At 34.2% G+C, this 27,269-nt stretch overlaps 1 protein-coding gene and 1 pseudogene across 6 annotated transcripts in view; both read right to left on the minus strand.

Moving 5' to 3' along the window:
- The window catches only part of CCDC102B (coiled-coil domain containing 102B), a 132,362-nt gene that overhangs the window by 94,229 nt on the left and 10,864 nt on the right, over nucleotides 1-27,269 (minus strand). For 2 of the 6 annotated variants that reach the window (XM_072820700.1, XM_072820670.1), the window contains exon 1: nucleotides 21,968-22,061. The exons of 2 other annotated variants lie outside the window; for them this stretch is intronic. In XM_072820700.1, the coding sequence (XP_072676801.1) occupies nucleotides 21,968-21,984 (17 nt within the window). In that variant the 5' untranslated portion in view covers nucleotides 21,985-22,061. Of the gene's footprint in view, nucleotides 1-10,281; nucleotides 10,438-21,967; nucleotides 22,062-27,269 lie in introns of those variants that run through there. 2 more of the 6 variants (XM_072820689.1, XM_072820688.1) reach the window with 2 other exon arrangements.
- On the minus strand, nucleotides 4,807-5,787 carry LOC140611760 (heterogeneous nuclear ribonucleoproteins C1/C2 pseudogene; annotated as a pseudogene).

Here is a 27,269-nt window from a genome sequence, read left to right on the forward strand (position 1 = left end):
ATAAAACAGATCATAAACTGTCTCCTTATGAGCCATCCATTTAATCAACTGAAGGGGTGTCATTAAACTAACAACTTACAAAATAAGTCTTTTTTTTTGTTTTTTTTATTATTTTAGAGAGAAAGTATGAGCTGGGGGAGGGGCAGAGTAAGAAGGAGTGAGATAATTCTCAGACTCCCCACTGAGTGTGGAGCCCAGCATAGGGCTTGATCCCAGGACCCTGAGATCATGACCTGAGTCAAAATCAAGAGTCAGCTGCTTAACAAGCTGAGTCATCCAGGAACCCCCAGCATAAGTCTTTATATGGTAAGAAAAAAAGTATATAATATTAAATGTATATCACTTTCAAGTTGTAAGTAAAAAACACATTTTAACACGTGTTCTGTAGAGGTGCCAAACCAATTCACTTTCTATTATAATACTTATAATAATATAGATTCATGGTTGTAATTATTTTTGTTAGCATTGGTATATGTCCAAGCACATTTGAATTACTGCTGATTTGGAGCAATTGTTCCCTACATTTACTGCAATTCAGAGGGCAATGATAATATAGCTGACCAAATTTCTTGGACCATTACTAAACCAAGATCAATATTAAAAAAGAAAATAAAGAACTCTTAGAAGCAATATTTTATGTATATGTTCACATATCATATATATACATATATATATACACATATATATGTATTTGTTATTCACTATTTAAAGATATTTCTGATATTTTTTGGCTGGAATTCCAAAATAAAGACAGGAAAGTTATTTCAGCATATTAAATTTAAATTTATCCTTGCCATTTTTCAAAATAAATCAGTACCATAAAATTGTAATGTCTTTAAAAATGTCTCATTAATTTTTATTTCACTAGTGTTTTGAAGAGTCTATAATTGGATTCTGGTACATGGAGACCTTGCTTACCAATTAACTATGTATTTTTTCACATCTGACTAAACAAAATTGAGTTGGGTTTAATCATTCAGTCCTTGAACTTGAATAGTTTTTCCTGTTCTAAAGTGTTTCTCAAGCAAGTGTAAATGGGGATATTGAATCCTTATGTGTATCTACTGAGGCACTCATTTTCCCTATACATATGTGCATGCTCCTCATGTTTTATTTCAATAACTGTGAAAGTATTTGTCAGTGGTTGTAGTACAAAGCCTTTGATGCATGAGGAAATATCTTAATGGTATGGACTCTTTGGTCTCTTACACGCAATTTTGCATTGTCCTTACTACAAAAAGGAGTGAGGGAGCACAAGGAAACTTTTGAAGGTGGTGGATATGTTTATTACTTTGATCATGGTAATGGGCTCACAGGTGCATGCCTATGTTCTAACTCATCAAATGATATACATTAAATATGTGCAATAATTTGTATTAATCACATCTCAATAAAGCTATTAAAAATGTTCATACAACCCGGTTACCCTGATGACTACAAGTATTTTTAATGTTGTACATTACCAAATAAATGAAAAATGATGGGTCTACTCTGTATAAATAATATTGCTAAGCATTATTTTTCACTAAAGATAAGTTTAATGTATAAGACATTGAGTTCCAGATTCTATTGATTCAAACTCTGATTCTGCTTCCCACATAGATGATCTTGGACAAATTATATAAATTTGTCAAAATACCTTTGACTCATTATCCTTATCTGTAAGAGAAGACAGAAATATTGTACTTCAGTTAGTTCTTCTGACCAGAAAGTGGAAAAAATGCCTGCAAACTGGCTGGCCCAGGTTGTCTCTTAGGCAAAGTGACAGTTTTCCTCAGTGCTATACAAGTCACCAATATGTAAAAAAAAAAAAAAAAAAGTCACCAATATGTCACTTTGGACTACTGCATAATTTTTTTTCAGTTTCTTTTCTCTCTTTGGAAAGAGAGGTGGTATATTTAAAAAACAGAGATAGCAACAGATAAATGAAATTTACCAAAAAAGCTCTTAATTTCATGTAATAAAGGTTATAATCAATTTATATATCATATTCACATTATTCAGTGAAATATTCAGTGCTACTATTATCTCCATCCTAGAGATGAAGAAATCAGGGCTTAGGGATCTAATGTAAACAGCCCAAGTCATACATGTAAAAGGGGTCAGCAGAGCTTGGGAATTAAGGAAATTTGAACCCAGAGCCACTCCCCCCCCCCCATATCAACAGCCTACAACTTCGAAACACCTATGTTCGCTACAGTAACATCATCTTTTAGGTTATTGCAGAAACATATTTGGCAGATTTCCATTTTGGTTATGTTTATGATCCAATATCTCCCATTAAATCACATCCCAATTAGTCAAGTGATCCTGATATTGTGCTTTGAGTTTAATCTCATTATAGATTAAAGAAACTGCAAGTTTGGGGCTTGTAAATCCCTGCAGCCTCCTCTCTGTCATCCTGCTTCCGTGATCCACGCTTCAGTAATGCTGATGTCCATTCCCTGCACAAACCTCCCCTAATTTTCTCCTTGGAGCAATCACATTGCTACTCAAGAGACTCTTGCCTCTCTCCACATGCTCACCTCTGCTCGGTTTCTCAACCTTTGGGTATCAGTTAGTGAGACCTATGCTTGATTGACTCTCCTCCATCCCTAACCGGCCTGACATCAGAGCAGGAAGTTTACATTTGGCTTCCTCTGTTGATAGTGAACAATATACACACAGATTCTGCGATCCTGGGACCTTGTTAACACCCAAAAGTAATACATAAAACTAACATCCACAAATTTTAACTCGCTTTGAAAGAAATAAACAGTGTATTGTGATTCCACACATAATATATGCTTAAAGAAGTCTCTCTGGGAGAACCTGGGTGGCTCAGTGGTTGAGCGTCTGCCTTTGGCTCAAGTCATGATCCCAGGGTCCTGGGATCGAGTTTCCCACCAGGCTCCCAATGGGGAGCCTGCTTCTCCTTCTGCCTATGTCTCTGCCTCTCTCTGTGTGTCTCTAGTGAATAAGTAAATAAAATCTTTAAAAAAAGTCTCTCTGAAGTGACAGACGTCTCATGTATTATCTGAAGAATGAGGTGGACCAGAAATAAAAGCATTTTTGGCAGAAGTTGTACTATCAGGGCAGAATAAAAAAGGGTCCAGAGGGATTTTTGTTTTATTGTTTATACTTATTTATTTCCATTAATCTATAGGAAAAGAATTCTAAATGAAATCCTTCTTGGATTTTTTTCCCCCTAAGAAGCACAGGACCACTAACGCATGCACAGTAATGTTAATAAAAGCCATAAGCAAAAAGTAAATAGATTAATATAGATTCAAAACATAAAGCTAAGGAACAGTTATTCCTTCATATATGATGCCATATACTCTGATAAAAATCAAAAAAGAAAAATCAGATTTTAATACTTAAGAAAGTAAAACACCACATTGTATTTTAAAATGTGGCCTGTCACACATGCACAAGTGATTATATAACAAAAATATGTATACTGTATGGGTCTAAAGCAGAAAAAAAATAATTTTAGAAAGTTTTGCAAGAGAACACTAAACATGAACTGTGAGACAGCAGTTGTAACAGAAAAAGGAGAGTGAACAATTACAGCAAAAGGCAAGATCACACCACTGCAGTCAAGCTCAGGTTCTGTCCATGGGTAAGTATTTTAGAAATCCATACACTGTGGCAGTTATTTGTCTATATTTGTTGACATAAATGCAAAATTTTGGAACCAGATAGAGGCAGGAAATACTTGCACAAAAAGGCAGCTAAATATTATAAAATAAATTTGTATGTTATTTAAAGCTTGGATACTTTTCTTTCCCCCCAAGTCCTCATAGTATAAGCATAATTGAAAACATTTAAGACACAAATATTTGTTTGCTAACAGTCATTATCAAATTATAAACTGCATTATCTGATCAATTAGAAATTGATTTTAAAGAATTGGCATGGAATTCATATGATAAGCCCCATCCTGCTCTTAGAGACTCTTCCCTGCTTCCTAAGTCTTTAGCCTCCTACTCTTCACCCTGTTGCTGAAGCCATGTGTGATGCCTTATCTTTACTCTAGGTTTTCAGTAAAAAATGATTTGAGGAAAGTAATATATTTCTTAGATAATGCTCAATGATAAAAAAAATTAACTCCATTTCTTTTTTAAAAAATCTATTTCAGAATAATCTCTCCATATCATATCTTTTTTTTCCTCCAAATTCCTGGTTTAATAAGGACTTGTTTATTTGAGAAAAAAGGGTCCCAAACATCAGGCTGTTCACAAAAATAACCCACAGTATCAACTTTAGAATACAAATCTTAAGACTATTACACTAATTATTTTTCTAGAGGATGCATTTGACATGCCAACTCTCATTCACAAAAATACATTGTTACATTTGTGTTGAACAGCCCCACATAGCATTCTTATGTGGGGTATAACACACATACCTCTAACTCAAAGCTGCTCTCAGGTGCTACTCAACTAATGCGATTGCCTTTGCAGTTAGGGAAGCAACTACTGAGCTCATGTATGAATGGAAAGAACTGTACTCCCTACATAACAAGAGATTATTTTGGAGACAGTTGATAAAAACCACACATCCTTTTTATTGTTAAGTCACAAAGAGGTATCAAAATTAAAAGTAAAAATTACAGGGTAAGACTTACCATAACTACTAGGAACGTCAAAGGAAGTGAAAACGGGACTAGGCGCAGGGCGATATGAATTAATGAACATGGGAAGGATAAGGATGGGGAGAACAGTGAGCATGTGCTGAAGGGGAGAGGATCTGGTGAAAATTTTGATATTAAACAAGTGCCTAGGTAAAGAAATAATGGGACAAGATTTCTAAACCCCGCTATGTGCTTAAGAGTCATCATTCTCGCCATTGGCACTGTCTCTGTCATCCTCTCCTTCCTCAGCCTCTTTTTCATCATCCTTGATCAACTCCAGCTGGTCATCCCCCCGATCTTCATTGTCACCATCATCCAGTAGGTCCCCCTCCTCAGCAGAATCATCTGCACCCCCCTCAGACTCCATCGTCACATTAGTCTCCTCTTTCTTCAGGGAGCTGTTGTTCTGCTCCTCTTCTGACTTACCATTCATACATTCATACTCCTTGTTTGCTCTGTTCTTTCTCATTTTTTTCCAGGCTTTCCAGTAGAGAATCCACTTTTTGTTTTATCTGGGTCAACTCCTTCTTAATGGTTTGAAGGTCATCTCCTTTCAACTTTCCAGACTTGGAAGAAGATCCTCGCTGTCCACTCTTAGAATTGAAGCCACTTTTGCCCCTTTGTGAGATGTTTCCTGATACACACTGGCGTTTTGAGGAGGAGGGTGTACACATGCTGGGTAACTGTACATCCTGACATAATAATCTCGAAGAAAGTCATAGTCCAAATCAAAAGAGGAGCCGTACATCTCCGCTGCAGATCGTTTCACACCTGCTTTTCCTCGGTTCACTTTTGGCTCTGCAGCCAGATTATTATCTAAAACCTGGCCAGCAATCATTCTGCCATCCTCTCCTGCCACAGCAGCCTGGACACTTCTCTCATTAACATACTGAACAAAGGCAAAGCCTTCATGAACAGAGCAACCCACAATTTTGCCGTATTCTGAGAAGATTGCCTCCACATCAGATTTCTTGACCACAAGAGTATTGAGATTCCCAATGAATACATGGGAGATCATGGAGCAAGGATCTGTCTTGTTGGCAACATTGTTGGCCATTGTCTTTGATGGTAAGGTTCCTCACAAAGCCGAAAATGTAGCTGAAGATCAAAAAAGTCTCACAGGAGTGAGGAGAGAGAAGGGATTTGATTCTGAATCTCCCACTCCCGGGTTCTACTGGAGAAGCCAACTGCTGCTCGAGGGCAACAATGCGGCCGTCACCTCCACATCATACCTTGATGTCTTTATTACCATTCCCAGACAATTGCCATGTTTTCTACATGGCTTTAAGAAGAAAACAAAAACAAATAAAAACCATTAAGAAAACACTACATTTAAAACAAAAACCTTATTGGTTTGACATAGAAAGTGATCAGTTTTACTTCTTCAGAATATGAATAGAGGAATAAAGAAAGATCCAAAATCCACAATCCATTTCCGTTTTATAAAGTGCCAATGTATCATCTGTAATGAAGCTTAGAAAATTTCTTTTTTCTGGCAGGCTGATCATGTTGAAGCTCTTATAATGCTTTGCCTGCCAATTACCAATTTAGGTTTAGATCATTTAGAATTTCTTGGACGATATAATATAATTTAACTACTCTTATGTAGAGCTTAAGGTATCAATCAGGTTCAAGTAAGTTCTGTTTTAAAATATTCCTGAAATGTCTCACCAGTTGAACAAATATTGCAACATAAAGATATTTTCCCTAAGATTTGAGTTTACAGCTTAAATATATTTCTTCTAACAATATATACAAAACCTATGTTACTTATTACCTATTTGCATGGGAGCCTGACACTCGTTGAATTCCTTGGCATTTCCTAATATTTATGTTTAAATTTCAAGGTTTCAGTGAACAAAACCACAAATGATCCCAATTTTCTCATGCAATCTAATCCAACTTAATAGTGCCAAATAAATAAACCAAAATATCTGTTGAGACCTTACGCCAAAAATGAAATTAGTATTAGCTGTGGAACTAGAAAGCCCTGTTGAATCTAATTTTCATATGAGGATAATCTTGCTACTATTTCCAGGTGGCTAACAGTCAGAGTGCACATTTTGTTGGAAAGAGCACTGAAAAAATGTGGTTAAGTCAAAGATCCTATCACTTTCCAAAGTTAGACAGGTGACCCTGAATCTGGAATATGTATCACTATGTAAATATCATTTTGTATAATTTCATGAAAATTAAAGAATGTAGAGGGCAATGTAACTATGTCCATAAATATTAGTTTAAAAGAAATCAAAATAAAATCCCAAAGAACAAATAGCCAATAACTCAAAATTATGCTTATTATTAATTTATAATGTGAAGGTGAATTACCCTATAAAATATAGGGTATATATTTTAGGATATAAATATAGGGTATATATAATATATATATATATATATTCCTATACCATATATATATATAAAAATATATAATTCCTATAACGGTTCCACAACAAACCAGGTAGTGCTGAAACAGAGCAGTTATGCTTTCCATTTTTTGTTATTGAAAATCTATTTCTTTGTTAAAATTACACATTTTTTGAAATATTGGATCTATCAACTATTTTCCAATATTTATGTCCACTTCAGAGTTTGAAACCACCAACTATTCCAGTTTCCCTATGCATTTCCTAAGCAAAATTCCTTCATCATTTACCCCATTCACACTTGCTCCTAAAGAATGTATGAGGTTAAGTCAGAAATTCTTCATAGGTCTGGTTACACTTTGCATTGAACAAGAGAAAGCCCTTTCCTGTCAGTATGATTCAGTAATATTTTCTCACACCCATTTGATGGAATGTGCATCGCTGCCAACTACTTTGTGTTAGCTGACTGGAAAGTTTTCACAGGCTTAATAATGAAGTTTGGAGAATACAGTCCAAATGATTGTCATGTTTACTTTTGAAATGCAGCTATAAAACTTTTTAATAAAAAAAACCTATTCTTAAAGTCTGTTTCATTTCCCCAATTGTACATTCTTTACATTAATAATCCAAATTGGTTAAAATCTATCCCACATCAAACAGCAATACAAAAATCTGGAATCAGAAGCAGAAATGTCATAATGTATGTAGACTTTTGTAAGCCCTACCTATGTATAATATTTCTAAATACTTTACTTCATGTACTCTACTTCTTACTAAAGCAAAGCAATACTCCTATAAAATCATGCAAGATATTATTTGTTAAGCTTTATCTCTTATGTATGATCTGGCATTTAATTTTCAGAGTAAAGAGCTATGACCATATTGGTGACAGAGATTAAAATGTATCCTTTGAATTATAAATCAGATTTTTAAAAGTCTTTAAAAAGCTCAACTCCCCCAAATCACAAGATTACTGGTTCATTAGAAGTTATAGAGAACATCTAGAAGAGATGGGGCAAGGTAGTTGTTTTTCTGGACAAGAACAGATTTGAGAAACCCACATTCCAGAGTTTAAGAGGCAACTTGGAAGCCCTCATATTTATAGCTACTCCCTGTCAGTGGCTACTGAGGGCCTGTTTCCAAAATATTTGCCAGAGCAATCTTCAGAAGTTTCAAATACACCCCCAAGAGGTTGTGTAAGATTGTCATCTTTGGTTTAAGATTTTATTATTTAATTGAGAGAGAGCATGTGCCTATGTAGGAGCAGGGGGGAGGGATAAAGGGTGAAGCAGACTCCCCGCTGAGGAGGGAGCCAGACATGGGGCTCGATCCCAGGATCCCAAGATCACAACCTGAGCTGAAGGCAGATACTTAATAGACTAAGTCACCCAGGTGCCTTGTCATCCCTGCCTTGATGGTCAAATAAAGCAATGTTCTAAACATAGAAGTTAGTATTTGTTTATTCAGTATAATCATTAGACAGTGCCATGATAAAACACATTTAACATGAATTTAGGAGCAATAGACAATTCTGCAAATAGTTAACTAACATTGTAAAGGTGGTGGATTAGTTTCCTATTGCTGCTATAGCAAATTACCACAAACTTCAACGGCCTAAAGCAACACAGATTTATTATCTTACACTTCTGAAATTCAGATGCCCGTGATAAATCTCACTTGGCCAAAATCAAAGTGTGTGCAGGGCTGGTTTCTTCTAGAGGCTCTAAGGGGAGGATGTTTCTTTGCCCCTTTCAGCTTCTAGAGGTCCCTTACATTCCATGGCCCATGGCCATCATCAGACCACCCCAACTATTTGTCCCCATCATCACAACTCCTACTGCCAGTACTGATTTTCTGCTCTTCTATCAGGACCTTTGCAGTTACATTAAGCCCACCTAGATAATCCAGGATAATCTCCCCAACTCGGAGTGCTTGACCTAACCACACCTGTAAAATCTATTTTACCATATGAGGTAACTATTACAGTTTCCAGATACTAAGATGTGACATATCTGGGCAGGGAGGGGCATTGTTCAACCTATACCAGGTGATATAGTGAAAAAGAGATTGGATTTTGAAACCACATAAATGTGACTTCAAATTCTTTCCATAATTGGGCTATTTCTTGCTTTGTCCTTTACTGTCTTGTGACCTTAGAAAATTGCTTCATCTATAAAATGGAGTTATTAATAGCTTGTCGTGGTTGTTTCAAGGGTATCACATGAATTTTCCCTCTGTGTGGGTCATTTCCCTCAGTATACCCTCAGCAACTGACTGCAGCATCACCGCCTTCTCCATGAAGTAATGCCCCCTTTCTCTGCTCCTATGACAAAAGAGACAGTTTATTTCATCTGTTGGTTTATTTTCACTGTTTTCATTTCCTCACATTCTTTCCTTTCATCATTCCACTCCAACTGGAAATCTGTACCCTCCATTCCACAGAAATCCCACTTGTCAAGATCACAGAGGACCTTAATATTGTCAAATCACATATTCAGTTTTTACCCTTGCCTAATGTGACTGCAACAATGTTCACAACAATTGAAAATTCCTTGCTCTTTAAACACATTTATCACATTTTTTTCCTTATCACCACATGATTTTCACCATTCTCTTACCTCCTTCTCCTTGGCCTCCTTTGTTTCTCCCTGATGCTCATCTCTAAATATTGGAGAGTCCAAAGCTTGGTAATATGAAATAGAATGTCTTTGCCAATGAATGCCAAGTTCTTATCTCCAGTCCTTTAATGTCTCCTGAGCTCCAGACACACAGTGCCTCTGTGCCTCATCTGGATGTCCAAAGAAACCTCCACCTCAACCTAATGTTACAAAATTGAATTCTTATCCCCAGCCTGCTGCAAAGTTACAATGGAAGTTTTTCTTCCATTATTAACTTCCCAGTAAATGGTACCACTGTCCATCCAACAGTTCAAGTCAAAAGCCTAGTTTCTCTCTAACCCACATTTTGTCAGCAAATTCTCCTACCTCATTTCTTCAGATGACTTCCTAAATCCATGTATTTCTTTCCACCTTTGCTGCCTCTATCCTGTGGAAACCACCACGACTTCTTTCAGCATTACTACTTCTGAGATGCCTACTAATACTTCTGTCTAGTTGGTATTCAGCAGTTAAAAAATGTTTTTAAAAAATTTAATAAACTTATATAACTCTCTAATTACCACTTGCCCATGCCTCTATTACAATTAGAATAAAATGAAAATGTTTAATCACAGTCTGTTTCATATGACCTGCCACCAGCCTTACTCCCTGGCCTTGATTCCTGTCTCCCGTTTTCTCTCACCTTCCCTTTTGGCTCCAATCATGTTGACTTTCTTTCTATTCTTTGAAGAGGCCATGTTCATACCTGTCTTAGGATCTTGTGCGTGGAATGCTGTTTCCTCAGATCTTTGGATTCAGATATGTTCCCCTGTTCTGAGTATTTAAATTTTAAGAGGCACTGAAAGTTCAAACCAAGAGAATAAAATGCTACTAGTATAATTTAAGCACAACCTCCAGATGTTATAACTCTTTACATTTGTATAATGTTATCTGTTTTAAAAACACTTTTAGTGTATACTTTGCATGATGCTTATGGAAATTCTATTAGGAAGCTATGGGTGCCCGGACCAATGTCAGAATACCTGACTGATAAGTGGCAGAGACAGGACATGATTCAGATCTCTCATCTCAAAATTCAGAGTTATTGCCACTGCACCAGATTTTTTCTTTTACAAATCTTCAGGAAAAACATCGGCATCCTGACCCAAATACCATAGCAAAGTGTGTGATCTCCTTGCCCGTTAACTTACAGAGAGTGAGGGTCAAGAAGAAGAATTTAGTTTCAAACTATCAAACTACCCAGAAGGCAGAATTTAGTAGCCAATACCACGTTCTTGTGTTTCTTATAAAAGAAAAATCCAAAGGCCATGAAGACTGTACCCAGAGGAAAGTAGTGGTACCAACACACTATGTTGGTTCTCACGCTTTTAGCCTCCGAACAAGAGACTCTGTTGGAGTCCAGCTTTCTTCTCTGAACAAACATTAAATTCCTTGTTCAAAAAAGGGAAATTAAAAAAAATTCAATATCCTTAAAGTGCCTTCCCAAATCACCTCAAAAAAATATACACCGCACACCCTATGTGTGTGTGTGTATACATGAACATATAAATATATATACACACAGTACACGCACATATATTTTTGAGTTGCATATGATTTTAATATTATTATTTAGTAGACTGAGCTAAACTTCTGTGTATATTTAGGAGTGTCAGTAATATTTGCAGAAAATAATTTCTGTTTAACCCATTTTCACTGCAATGATATGCAGCAAAGACTTCAGAAAAAAATCAGTTACTCTCCAAGTATTTTTAATACAAATTTCTGTGTTTCATTATTGTTTCCAAGGTTATGTCACATGCTTCTAAAGTCTTTTTTAGATTAAAAAAATAAGTAGTGTCTGCATAGATTATCAAGTTCTCAGTAAATGTTTGCTCCACTGCAGATCATAAATCAATAATCAGTAACATATATGAAGATTATATTTCTCCATCCAAATCATGCATGTTTACTAAGCCTGGTTTTATGCCAGGATAGAAAAAAAAAGGCACTGCCTATATTTAAAGAGTAGACATTTAGAAATTGACAGATTTGGTTGAGTAGATGAAGATGCACAGTTAAAATAGTTCATTGAACATTCATTCTTTTTAAATAGTAAATAGTAAGATAAGGAAACTATAAAGAATTACTGAGAATACTGACATTTCTCCAAAATAAAGTACAAGTAAAGGATGAGAAAAAATGATTGACTCTGAGTTAATATTAATTAGAATTATTTGGGGGATCCCTGGGTGGCGCAGCGGTTTGGCGCCTGCCTTTGGCCCAGGGCGCGATCCTGGAGACCCAGGATCGAATCCCACGTCAGGCTCCCGGTGCATGGAGCCTGCTTCTCCCTCTGCTTGTGTCTCTGCCCCTCTCTCTCTCTCTCTCTCTGTGACTATCATAAATAAATAAAATTTAAAAAAAAATTAGAATTATTTGCAATGTCCTTTTAGTGCCACAGAGTAATCTTCAACTGTGTATTTTTGACATGTAGGATCAAAATGAGAAAATGTCTTGGTATTGTTCAGAATCTACATTATGGATGTATGCTGAATTCCAAACTGAAATATTTGGTTTGTGACTTAGTCTAATCTTGCCAAAAGATCCCTGAAAGAAGTAGCTCAAGAGTATTCTTGGACACCAAATATAAAAAAGAAAAGAAAAAAAAAACAGCCTAACATATTAAATTATAAACATATGGATGGAATTTCCTTTAAATTACACTTGAGTCTAAACCTTAGGGGTAAAGAATTTAACAAAATACATTTGAGGTTTCCGTAACACAAAACACTTGAGAAGTTAGACAGGGAATTCGACTACCCCAAAGACAGATGAGATTTTCACTCTAATATTGAGTAAATGGAACCTTCTCTCCTGTTTTGAAATATCTTTACTCTAAAATTAATATATAAATCTTTACTAAGCATCTTTGTAATAAACAGTTATGTGTGTATATATATATATTATAGTTAAAAGGTTATTATTTTATTTGTTTTTATATTCTGGAGCTAGAACAACTGAGAAATCAAGAGAAAAGCAAAATAAGAAAGGTATACGTTTAAAAACAAACAAAAAATACATACATTAATTTTCCCATACTTTGTCCTATCCTTTCTCACCTAACCCACAGCAATCTTTTTCAAATGATTATGCTTTTGACTACTAAGTACTTCATGGTATGCGAGTACCTAGAAGCAGTGGAGAATGAAATATTACACAGGAAATCAGGTACGTTTATACTCGAGTCCATTGTCTTCTCAATGATGAATTCTTGTTTTTTTTTTATTATCCTCAAACAAGCATATTTTTAAAAACACTGCCTACCAATGTATATAAAATAGTGAACATTGTCAACGTTGAAAATATAGATAAAATATTAAGGTAGCAAAAGTTTGCATAGAAAGTATATGTTTACCGAAATTTTAAAGATTTATTTATTTATTCATGAGAGACATAGAAAGAGAGAGAGAGAGAGGCAGAGACACAGGCAGAGGGAGAAGCAGGCTCCATGTAGGGAGCATGACATGGGACTCAATTCCAGGTCTCCAGGATCACACCCTGGGCTGAAGGTGGCGCTACACCGCTGAGCCCCCCCGGCCACCCCTTGTTTACTGAAATTTTAAAGCAATTATGATTGTAGTAAAAATATGTAAACTTTTAAGAGTGATTTTATCTACATTATGTGGTTCTATTTTTCTTCTATATAAGGCTTTCTAATATATACAGCAAAATTTTTCATATATATAAATATGCATGTGTATATATAAATAATCACTCAAATAACAATCCAAATATACGAAATAGAGATTTTGAATTAAATTCTAAATTTAAATAATTTGCATCCAAATTACTCAACAAATGGCAGAGTTGGAGCACACCGGAAAGACCATAAATAATAGTGATACTGTGTAGATTGTAGATACTGTAAGGTAATGATACATCTTAGGTATATTTGGTGACAAGAAAACATATCACAATGTATGGAATGAGTACTGCAGAAATTTAAGGAGGCTAAATCAAATGCCAATCTGCTCTAATCCCTAAATTCTCTTTTGGATTAGAACATTCTACTAGAATACTTACCATGAACCCAAACACTGAGGTTGAGGCAACATATCTACAGTTATGTGTGTATGTGTCAGTATTTCAGACATTCACAGCATATGTGGATTTGCAACCTTACCACTGAGAACTTTAAGTAGACCACACTTTAATTTTTGTTGATTAATAGTAATAATTTTACTTCCTGATTATGGCTAGGTTATTCTCATTCTCTCTCCCTCCTTCTCGATCTCTAAATCTCTCTCTCTCTCTCTCTCTCCTCTCTCTCTTGATACAATTACATTGGGAGGCTTTAATGCATTTCAATAACAAGACTAACACTTGTTAGAATCTAAGTTTTTGTTGCTAGTTTATAACTGAATTCTTTATTGAGAAAATTGTAGATTCACATGCAGTTGTAGGAGAGAATGCCAAGATATCCCATGTACTCTTTAGCCAGTTTCCCCTTATACTAACATCTTCCAAAACTATAGTACAATGTCCCAAACAGGATATTGAAATCAATACAATCCACTGACTTTTCAGGTTTTCCCATTTTAACTTGAACTTGTTTGGCTTGTCTAATTTTTGTTCTATACAATTTTATCACATGCACAGGCTTGTGTATCCACCTCCACAGTCAAGACCAAACCCATATTCTTCATGTTCCTCCTCCCTGTCCTGAGTCCCTGGAAACCATTAAATTGTCTCCATGTCGAAAACTTTCTCATTTCTAAAATATTATAGAAATTGAATAATTCACCATGTAATCTTTGGGGATTGGCTCTTTCATTCACTCAGCATAGTACTCTGGAAATCATCCAAGGCGCTGCATATATGAATAGTCTGCTTTTCAGTTTTTGTTTTTATTGTTGGGGAGAATCCCATGGTATATATGCAGCACACAGGCTATTTCACCTGCTAGCCTGTGGAAGTACATCCGAGCTATTTTCAGCTTTTGGCTATTATAAATAAACAGTTATAAACATTGGTATACATGTTTTTGTGTGAACATAAATTTTCACTTCTCTAGAATAAATGTCCGTGAGTTCTCCTAGAGTAATTGCATATGTAGTGTTATAAGAAACTGAAACTGTACCATTTTACTTTCTCATCTTCTCCAGCATCTACCATTGTCAATTTTTTTAAAATTTCAGATGTTCTGATAAATATGTAGCTCATTGTGCCTCTAAATTGCATTTCCTTGATAGCTAAGAATACCTTTGTAATGTGTTTACATATTCTGAATATTACTTTCGGTGAAATGACTTTTCATATCTTTCTGCCATTTTCTTTTTTTCTTTCTTTTTTTTTTTTTTTTCTTTCGGCCATTTTCTAAATGTACTTTTGGTTTTATTGTCTGGTTTTCAGAGACACAGTCTTTGGTCAGAAACGTGAATTCCAAATCTTTTCTTTCAATATGTATTTTTTCTTTCCATTCCCTTCATGTGATCTTTCACAGAGCAACAGTTTCTTTATTTAGAAACCACTTATCATTATTTCTTTGTGGATTTTGCTTTTGGTATACAACATAAGAAACCATTTAATTTTTTTTTTAAGAAACCATTTAATTTATCATTATTTCTTTGTGGGTTTTGCTTTTAGTATACAATCTAAGAATTCCTCACCTAGACCTAGATCCGGAAGATTTTCTCCTTTATTTTTTTTCAAAAGTTGTATAGTGTAATGTTTTATAGTTAAGTCAATGACCCATTTGAGTTTCTTTTTTGTGCCACATGTTTAGGACATGATTTTTCTCTGTTTATAGAGATCCAATTGCTCTAACACTTTTGTTAATAAGCTATCCTTCCTTTGCTGAATTTCTTTTATATCTTTGTCAAAAATTACATAAGCATATTATCTTGGTTTATTTCTGGACTGTCTTCTCTGTTCCATTAATCTATGTGCTACAACAACCCTTCTGCAAGTACCACAGTATCTTGATTACTGTGCTATATTGTAAGACTTATTATCTGGTGAGGCAATTCCTCCATTTTATTCTTTGTCAAGATTGCTTTAGCTATTCTAGAGCTTGTGCATTTCTCCACAAATTTTAGAATAAGTTCGTCTATGTGCAAACATAAAAAAAATACTGTGGTTTAATAGGAATTGATTTTTACCCGTATGTCAATTTGGGGGAGATACAGTGTATTTACATGAACACAGTATGTCTGCTTTATTTAGATCTTCCTTGAATTCTTCCATCAGCATTTTGCAATTATCAGCATACAGGGCCTGTATGGGTTTTGTTAATCTGCATTTTCTTTGGAGTGAATATAAAGAATACTTGGATTTTTTTTCTTTTCTACATGCTTATGTTAGTGTATAGAAATACAATTGATTTTTTGTGTGTGGTCTTTTATATCCTGCATCCTTGCTGAACTCATTAATTCTAGGAGTTTTATTTTATTGGAAGATTCCTTGAGACTTTTATGTAGACATTCATGTCATCTCTAAGTGGAGATAGTTGTATAACTTCCTTTTTGATCTAAAGTGCTCATTTATTTATTTCTCTTGAATTATTGCAGTGGTTAGTGAACACTTCTAGTAATGTTAAACAATGGTGAAAATAGATATTCTTGTTATGTTCCCAATCTTAGGGGAACAGCACAGTCTTTACATATTAAGTTTGGTGATAATAGTACATTTTTTTAGATGCTTTATTGTAAGTTGAGGCATTTCTCTCCATTTCTAGCTTGCTGAGAGTTTTTATCATGAGTATTGAATTGTACCAAATGCTTTTTCTTTGTCAATTCATATGATTAAATGACTTTTATTCTTTCATTGGTTGAGAGAGATTACATTGGCTGATTTTCAAATGCTGAACCAACCTTGCCTACCTGAAATAAGTTCCTCTTGGTCATGCTGTATAGTTGTTTGTTTACATTGTCTGTTTCATCCTGGTTGGGTTTTGATAACTATGGTTTCAAGGAATTGGTCCATTTCTCCTAAGCTGTTCACTTATGATCATAAAGATATTCATAATATTCACCTGCTTTCCCTTAAGTAGCTGCAGGTTTTGTAGTGATATTCTCTATTATAATCTTGATATCATCATTGTTGATATAGATCTACTCTTTTTTTTCTTTTTGTTAGTATTGATAGATATTAACTATTCTTGTTTGAAGAACCAGCTTTGTTTTCATAGATTTTCTCTATTATTTTCCTGTTTTCAATTTCATTGATCTCTCCTCTAACTTTTATTATTTCCTTCTTTCTTCCTTTTTTGGGTATATTTTGTCTTCTTTTCCTAATTTCTTGTAGTGTATATTATTGTTTTCAGACTGTTTGCTATTTCTTTTTTTTCTGTTTGCTATTTCTAATATAGGAATCCAGTGCTACAAATTTTGTTCTCTGCATTCCTTTGGTTGTCTCCTAAATATTTGATATATTTTCATTTCATTCAGTTATGTACAATTTTTATTTCCTTTCAGAATTCCTCATTGACCCAAGGATTATTTAGACATGTGCTATTTAATTTCTACTTCTTTAGAAATATTTCTATTGTTGACTTCTGGTTGATTCCATTATGGTAAGAGAACATACCCTGCATAATTTCAATAGTTCAAGTATTAAAAGTTGTTTTGGCCTAGGACATGGTTTATCTTGGTGCATATTCCATGGCACTTGAAAATATGTATATTCTACAGTTTGGGAGTGGAATGTTCTATATTACAACACTTAGATCATTTTTCATTGATTGTGTTATTCAGATCTCCTATATTGTCACTGATTTTTGGTCTTGTTTCCTAGACTCATTAGTTACCTTTTCCGTTGCTGAGAGGAATTGTTGAAGTCCCCCTCTTTGAGCTGAGAGGAGTTGTTGAAGTCCCCCTCTATGATTTCCCCTTTCAGCTCTATCAGGTTTTCCTTCATGCATTTAAAAACTGTGTTGCTTTGCTTTGTACTCATTAGGATCATTGTGGATTGATCCTTTTATCGTTATGAAATTTCCCTCTTTGTTTGTAGATCTGTGGTGTTTTTGTTCTGTTTTACTCAAAGTAACTTCTCTGATATTAATATAGCCATGTTAGCTTTTATTTTAACAGATGCTTGCATGGTGTTATTTTTTTCATTTTTAAATTCCGACTTACGTATGTTATGGAGTTTGAAATGAGTTTTTTGTTAAGAGCACATAGTTTGATCTTTTTTTAACGTTTTGAGTTTTACTTAAATTCTAGTTAGTTAACATACAGCGTAATATTAGTTTCATGAGTAGAATTCAGTGATTCAACACTCACATACAACACCTGGTGCTCATCACAAGTGCCCTCCTTAATATCTATCACCCATTTTCTTAAGCATTTAACATATATGAGTCTTTTATTTTCACAATAACTCAAGTAGTATATTTGATTGTATATATCTCTCTATGCTTTCCATTTTCTACTTATTCTGAGTGCAGATGTAGATGTGTGAGAATGTGTGTATGTATAATAGACAAATTCTTCAGCAAAAATCTGTTTCATTTTTATTACTACAAATAATTTTTATTAATTGTAATTGCAAAGACTCTCTGACCTAAAAGATTTCCAAATATTTATAATACCACTTTAGTCTGGCTCTTTAGTGTTATTCAAATGACAATTGTGCACATGTCAATATTTTCAATTTTCCAGTTAAATCTATTTCAGGAATGTAATTAAAAATAATAGTTTTAAAATACCCTATTTCAAACTAACATACCAATTTGATATGTTAAGCATTAATTCATTTGCATCTGTAAAATTTGTGTTTTAAACAATAAAAAATTCCATTGTTGTTGGAAAACTGCCAAAGTAAATCCTGTGGTAGTTAGAATGCGCTCTGATTTCATAGTTTTACAAGTTACTAGTTTAAAGTGAGACTTGACAGCATATTTAGCAAAACCTCCAAATCCATTTATGTTCCAAAAAAGAAGAATGCAAATCTTACAACTCGTTGACAGTTGTCTCCTAAGAGAATTTTGACATTATTTTTAGGTATTTTATTTTATTTTTACTTAGAATTACTTTAGATGATATTTTCATGCTTTATTCAAAATGATACACTGGGTACTTTTAAATTTTAAATAACTTGTTTTACTTACTAATTAAATACTACTGATTTTTTTTTCTAGAAAATATTTTTTTTTAAAAAAAGAACTTTGTGGGATGTCTGGGTGACCCAGTCAGTTAAGCAGCCAACTCTTGATTTCAGCTCACATCATGATCTCAGGGTCCTGGGATTGGGCCCCATGATGAGCTCTGCTCTGTGTGGAGCCTGCTTCAGAATTCTCCTTCTCTCTCTCTGCCCCCCACTTCATTGTCTCTAAAATAAATAAATAAATCTTTTTTTTTAGAAAAAAGAACTTTGAACAAATTGTGCATATTATCTTGTTGCCTGTTTGGCAGGGCTTTGTATTACATTAGATAGCTTCCAATGTAATCATAGTTAATATAAAATATAAAATCATATTTATGAAATTTAAGACAGAAACAAGTATATAAAACACAACAACCTAGAAAATGCAAATTTTGATATATTTGCAAACAAAAAATAATGGTAAGAAAAATGACTGCACAGAATTTAAGAAAAGCAGCAAGTATTTATTTTAGTCATTGCTATTAAGAGCCCAGTGAGGCTCATTTATTGTCAGTGTTTTCCTTTCCTGACTTAAATATGCGGTTTTTGTGCCAGATCTTCATTTAGAATGAAGGACTTGAATTTGCTCCTGGATTACCAAACTTCTTTACGTTGGGAAATCAGCTACAAAACATGGGAAACAAACCACACTGAACAACCAGTAATTCTCATTAGCAGCATTCAAACCATATGAATTAAATGTCAGTCCAAATAAGAGAGGGTGAATTAATTGATCTATTTATTTCTGTTAGCTTACTCAGGAAGCCTCCATAGCCTCCACCTACTGTGAACTCAACTAGATATCCTTTCTTCATATATGTTTAACAGAGTTTGGTTCATGTTTTAAAGCTATTTGATTACTCTTTATATTTCCCTCTGACTAAGCTGTAAGTTCAGTGTGGGTAAGAACCATGTTTGTTTTTATTCATCATTCCATTCCCAGGAGCGAGGACAGTGTGTGAGTTAAAGTAAACATTAAGTCAATATTTATAGTTGAATGAAAGATTAAATGAATGAGAGATATTTAAGAGAAAAGTGTCTCTAGAATCCAGCAAAGGTTATTTATAAAGAGTTTATAAACATAATATTTTCATATCTGGAAACGGATACCAATTTTTCACACTTCTAGATAAGATGATGAGCGAACACATCCCAATTAATTTTAAGAAGTCAAAACAACCCTGATACCAAGACCTGACAAGAACTTCATGACAAATATCTCTCACTAACATAAGTGTAAAAACATGAAGAGAAACATTAGCAAGAAAAAGCTAGTGATTAAAAAGATTAATATATCACAAAGAAGTTGAATATATTCCAGGGACATAACTTTGGTTTAACATTTGGTTATTAATTATTGAATTTTTTTAATAAACCACACTAATAAAATAAAGAAGATCTCAATAGATAAATAAGATGCATTTGATAAAATTCAACACCAGTTTATGATTTAAAAACATAGCAAACCAAATATAGAAGGGAAAATGTGTCACATGAGAACAGTTCTACCTGCAGAAAACCTAAAGCATTAATCCTTAATAGTGAATTATTGAAAGCTTTTATTCCTAAATGAAAAATAAGAAAGGAGTACCTGTTAATACTATTTCTGTTCAGTATTATATAGCAAGTGAGAAGAAAACTAGACAGGAATAGAAAGGAAATAAAACTACACTGTAACATGATTTTTTAAGTAAAAATTCAAATCAATTCACCAACTATTAGAATAAGTGAAATGAGTAACATTACTTGATATAAAGTCAATATACACAATCATGTGTATTTCTATGTTCTAGAAACAAATACATATCAAATATAAATTTTTTTAAGATTTTATTTATTTATTCATTAGAGACACAGAGAGAGAGAGAGAGAGAGAGAGAGAGGCAGAGACACAGGCAGAGGGAGAAGCAGGCTCCATGCAGGGAGCCCCCACACGGGACTTGATCCTTGGTCCCCTGGATCATGCCCTGGGCCGAAGGCAGGCGCCAAACCGCTGAGCCACCCAGGGATCCCCCAAACATAATTTTTTAAAAAACAATACCATTTTATAATCACATTAAATATATCAAAATGGCTAAGGATATCACAGAGTTAGGGTAAACATATGTTCTATAAACTACAATATGTTATTGAAAGAAGCTAACAAATATCTAAATAAATGAAGGACTATGTCATGTTATGGGTTAGAAAGCTCAAGATCATAAAGATGACACTTTTACCCAAATCGACCTATAAACTTAATGTAATCCCAGTTAAAACTTGAGAAGGCTGATTTTGTGGAAACTGACAAGATGATTCTAACATTCATTTGTAAATGTCAAGAGTGAAAAATGTGAAGAAAATGTTAAAGAAGAACACAGCAATTATATGACTTGATATGAAAACAATATAAAGCTGCAATAATTAAAATAATGAGGTTTTGGCACAAGGAGAGACAAACAGACTAACATAAGAGAACACGGTCCATATACAGACCTGCTCTTCAGTGGTACTTGATTTACAACAGCTCAGTATGAGATATTATTTTTCCTTTTTTCAACAAAAGGTGCTAGTCAACCATATATCCATATGGCATTAACTGCTATGTCACACCGTAGAAAAAGATCATTTCCACTAGAGAACTGACCTAAAAGTGTAGGACAAGAAAAAAGCTCCTAGTAAAATCAACGAAAAAAAAAATACATCTTGTTACCTTGAGCAAGCAAACAGGATAGCAAGCATTAGAGTAAATGTTTATACACTGAACTTTATTAAAATTTAGAATTTCTGTTCACAAGAAGATGAATGAAAATGCAAACAACTGAATGGGAGAAGATCTTAGCCATGTGTATACCCACTGAGGCTTCATATCTAGAATGTATAAAGAATTATTCAAAATTTTCAAGAAAAATTTAACACAATTTTTAAAAAACATGCCAGAAATTCTTAAATATACTTCATGAAGGATGATATTCATATAGTTACTAAACATATGAAATGTTCTTACATGGTTAGTTATCAAGGGAAGGCAAATTAAAACTACAGTGGAAAACCATTACCTGTAAGAATATTCATAATAGCCTTATTCCTAATAGCTCAAAACCAAATCTGTCCATTTTCCATAAACTAAAAATGCATACATAAAGTTCATTATCGTCATGGTGAGAATACTATATAACAGTAAAAATGGATGCTCTGGTGCTACAGAGAGATATAGCTAGTAAACAGAATGGCACATGAAAGAAGCTGGTACAAAATAATACCTTTTGGGTGATCCCATTTATAACAAATTCAAAAGGAGGCAAAGCTACTCCTCAAGATAGAGATTGCGGGTGTTTACCTTTCCTTAGAATGGTAATAACAGGGAGAAGGCCTGAGGGAGGCTTCTAGAATGCTAACAAGGTTCTATTATTTGATCTGGGTGGTGGCTACATGGGTGGGTTCTTTTTAAAAGTTCATTGAGTGCATGTGTTTACAGTTTGTTCACTTTACATGAAGCCATTGATGTTGAGCCTCATCATTTGGATAATAAGAAAACAGCCAGTTGCCAAGTTATCTTTACAAATACTCAGACTTCTAGCCATTAAGCAGCTTTCAAATTAGGTGCATGAAAGGAAATATTAGGCAGAGGGGAAAGATCCCTCTGCTTGTGGCCTGGGAAAGAGTATTAACATCTTTGGTCACATGACAGGGAGAACATGATAACATGACTAGTCCATCAGCAAACTGTAGATCAATCAGCTCGGCTAGAAAGGAAGCATGTTCCCTCAAAAGGACAATACCTTGCTTAAACTAAATGATTCCTAATTGGTTATACTGAAATAGTTTGTTTTCTTATGCATATTTTGAATGAGAATAAAATGCAAAAATTCCCAGTAAATTCACTGTTTAATTCAATAAAGAGCTTATGAAATTTGTACATAGAGTATGCAATTAAAATTTTAGGTATTTTTTCTCTAATAATGTCTCTTTAATGCAAGGAAACATAATATACTAGTTGATTCATGCTTTAGTTAATGCAATCACTCAGAATTAAATTCTCCAGATGTTTCCTTGTTAGATGAAATTAATGCTTATTAAAACAGTAATGTTCAGATTATCAGAATTTCATTATCAAATATACCTCCTCTTAATGAAAATAAAGGCAGGAGTCTCAGCAAACAAATGGTTTATAAGGCCCTTAAGAAGTCTCATGACAAAACAGCCAATTGTCCTGTTTCCCTTAAACATACACACACATAATGATCACATGCTTGATAATGTCTCCACCATTATCTTTCTTGCATTCATAAATTTTTAAAATCTAAATATATAACCAGCAAGATTATCTGGGTTTGCTTCAAAATAATGAGCATTAAGGCAAATTGTAGTGGGGGTGGGAATGGTAGGAGACAAATCCAACCACTTCTGTCTTCTTTTTTTTTTTTTTTTTTTTTTATGATAGTCACACACACAGAGAGAGAGAGAGACGCAGAGACACAGGCAGAGGGAGAAGCAGGCTCCATGCACCGGGAGCCCGACGTGGGACTCGATTCTGGGTCTCCAGGATCGCGCCCTGGGCCAAAGGCAGGCTCCAAACCGCGGCGCCACCCAGGGATCCCCACTTCTGTCTTCTTTGCACATATTCACATTTTCAAAAATTTAGGAAGCATAAAAAAAGGAATCAATTATTTTGCTGCTCAAATGCTTAAATTAAAATAGAAAACAACAAAAAAAGAGAAAGTAACTTGATATTTTGGAAGAAGACTAGATTCAAATGTTGAATTCTGCTTTTTCATTATGTTTGTGAAAGCCAGATCTACTTTTAAATTTCTAAAAATCTTTGGCAGCATAAAAGACCTGACCTCAGAGTCCCAAGTCTCCCACTAAGTTCTGTTGCATAAAATCTAAAAAACAAACCCATGTTCAAATTCCTACTATGCTTTAAAATAATCTGCACAAGTCAGAAGAATTCTCAAATATAAGACAAACATTTCATCCAAGTAATAAAAAACCTGAAATTTAAAAAAAAATGTAACATTTTATTATTTTTTTAAATGTAACATTTTAAAACAGCAGATTGTCCCTACACATTAAAAAAAAAAAAAAGAAATGAAGATAGTTTTTTTTTTTCCCCCTAAACAATGAACAAGTAAGTATTCTGGTTACCTTGGGACTGTTCTGGCTTAAATACACTATCATAATGTAAAATAACAGAGCAGGCAAGCACAGCTTCTTAATCATAACAGAAGTTAAGTTGAATACAAAAACATTTTCTTTCCCATTTTGTCATCCCTTAAAGTTAGCCAAACATCTCTTTATTATTTACTGCAGCTTTTAGGCATTATTCCTGATTTTATAACAGCTAATAGCTTTTCAAGGAAAACTTCTGTAATTTTTTTTTGTTACTCCAAAAAGTGAAAAGGACATAGGAAGAAAGGTATACTGCAAAGGGATTTGATATAACCTCTGGCCAGGTGTGAGACCTTGGAGAAGTCAATTTTTCCCAGACTAGTTTTAACAATAAACATGGAGTGATAAACCTACCTCATCAGTTTGCTTTGAGAATACAATGCTGTAATACATAAAAAGATCCAGGTACGATGTTGACATGCAATAAATGGTAAGCATTATTTTATGATTCTTTTTACTACAGAAGATTCCCTTTCTGCATATCATGAATTTGTGGCTAAAATTAAAATACAGCATATAAAACCAATGTTCACACATTTCTTATTACTAGTACCAAGTTTTCAATGAAAATAGAAGCTATGATCCTGACAATCAGCTCTTTAAACACTTTATTCTATTTTCTATTTCTCCTTTGGGCGATAAAATATCTGCTAAAATGAAATCAAGAAAAAATGAGATTAATAAAAATTAGGAAGCAAAGCACTTAAGGAAAAATCAAAGAAGATGATATAGGAATGTAAACAATCCCACTTTCAAATTATCTGAAGCTATGGGAACGATGGGAATGATAAACTGAAATAAACAACTCAAACTGATTTTTCCTTGATATCTGTCCAAACAGGATGCACAATTCACATGTAAAGGGCTCATAAACATTAAAAGCAAGCTGTTCTGTGATTTTACTCTGGTCCTGTCATCAACTCTTAGCTTATGCTTATATGAACTACGCAGTCTTTAAAAAAAGAAAAGATTTTGTGCCTATAAAAAAAGGTTGGTGTAGAAACTATTTGAAAACCCAAATACTGTTCAGTTTGGTAATTTGTGTGTGCACCTGTGTGTGTGTGTATGCGTGTGTATATTGTGTTTGTGCACGTTATGGGGGTGAGGGGGAATGATGGCTAATAACGAGAAAAATGAGGGATCTAAACTAAGTTTACTGGTCATTTTGTTCCTTTTTTTTTTTTTTATCTGTGGCCCCATGCTCTGGTTTATTATTTTGTTCTGGATTTGTGACATCACATCATAATTTTAATATACCTGCTTCTACCACCAGTCTATGAGTGTCTATGAGCTTCTGCAACTTGCTTTTTATTTATTTTTCTGTTCATAATGACTAGAATGTAGAAGATATTCAATTAATGAACCTAGAGGAAACTAATTGAACCATTCAATTAAAAAAGTTTACAACTGCCAAAATACATATGTATGCAATTATGTTTATGCATGTCTATTGGGCCTTAACAGATTAAGTTTATTTTATTCATGTGAAATCCTCAGGCCTGTTGGAAATGAAAAGAGTTATTTGCTGTTTGTGTTTATGTGGAAATAGAAAGCATGAATTTTGCTGCTTCAGGGAGTTTAGGGAGGCTCTTCCATTTTTTGGTCTACTGAAGGTTAACTGGCTTTCTTCCATTTTTTCCCCCCATTAATCAAAGTCACCGCCATCCCCTCAGTTTGTGTAAGCCAAAAATTTACACTTCCCTTACTGATCATTGTTCATCATCCCCTATTTCCAATCAATTACCAGGTCCTGTTCATTTCACTGTCTAGGAAGTTTCTAATCTCTGTTTACTTTTCTCCTTCTCACTCATCTGAGTGCAAGCACACCCCGCCTCACTCAGGTTCCCAGAGGAGAATACCAGTGGTTCTCAGGAACCTTCCACCAATTGCAGAGATATTTTTATATTTTTGATTGGATGATTTCATCTTTGCTGAAACCCCTTCCATTTGCTTTCCTGTTATTCTCAGGATTAGTTCAGAATTCTTACTGCCTCAAAACCAATTTCACCTGCTGGTCGCCCTTCCTCACTTTTCCACTCCAGCAGCTCCATGCTTCCTGTACTTGCACGCCTGGAGATCTCACTCCTTATTCTAGCCAAGCCTTTAGTCTTGGATTACCAAAATAATTCAGCTTCCTTTGGGTGTCAATGGTCTATTCCTATACTAATTTGCCAGAGGGAATATTTCACAAAAAATGTAGAAGTTCCAATTTGAACTAAAATATGTATATTTTCTATTGTAAAAGTAGGTGATTCTTAAACATTCATTAAATTCTTGATTTATTTTTCTTCCTCATGATTTATTCAGAATATCAACCTACTCAAATAATACTCAATATGCAAAAGCTTTAATTTGTGCTATACAGATATTTAATGCTAACATACAGAGAAACTACTCAAATTCCTTACCGTTTTTAAAATGCTTTACTATCACTTAAAATGAGCCTCCACAGACAGTTGTTTTCTACTACTTAATAACTTCCATCATCAGGTGATCACATAGAGCCATAATTTCTACATGATTATAAAATTTAGAAGACCTAAATGGGAAATTTCTTCTGAAATAATTGCTTTGGTTAACACTTAAGTTTTTGTTACAAAATGCATTTTTAAAAACTCAACACTTTTCATAAAGTACAACAAAAACTACTTGACATATTAATATAATGTGGATTTTGAATCTTTTTAAATAAAATTATTCAAATGTATTTTCCCATTAAAATATTGAAATGTCCTGAAACTTCCTCGGGTGGCTCAGTCAGTGGGGTGGCCAACTCTTTATTTCATCTCAGGTCATGAGATCATTGTGGGGCTCTGCACTCAGCAGGAAGTCTGAGGATTCTCTCCCTCTCCCTCTGCCCCTCTGCTCACACATTTGTTCTAAATAAATAAATAAAAATAATAATAATAAATAAATAAATAATTCTTAAAAATAAATAAGATATGGAAACTTCCTAATAACATATGAAAAGCTGATTTTCCTTTCTGTAAACTCAACTATGGACTTGTAGTTTTTGCAATCTCCTTATTTGCAACAATAAAATGTTTAACAATAAAAGATTAAGCATCGATTATGCAACAGTGAAAATCTAATGATCTACGTATATTTATGCTTATACCTCATGGGAGTTCTATTTCATTCTGTAAGAAAATCTTATATATTTCCAACATGGATAACAAAAGATGCCCACATTTGGTGACTGAATCATTTTCCCATTTAAGTAAACACACTCAGTGCATTAAATCCAAAGTCAGTCTAACATTTGTCTCCTCTAGCTCCAGACACTCACTCTCTTAACTCAGCTTTTTTCCTTACCTATGAGAGGCAGACTGCTGTCCTTCATGCTTCACGAAACACCAGGATCATCACATGTCATCCCTGCTACCTCTCCTA

The sequence above is a fragment of the Canis lupus genome, chromosome 1, assembly GCF_048164855.1.
Source record: "Canis lupus baileyi chromosome 1, mCanLup2.hap1, whole genome shotgun sequence".
NCBI classification, from domain to species: Eukaryota; Metazoa; Chordata; class Mammalia; order Carnivora; family Canidae; genus Canis; species Canis lupus.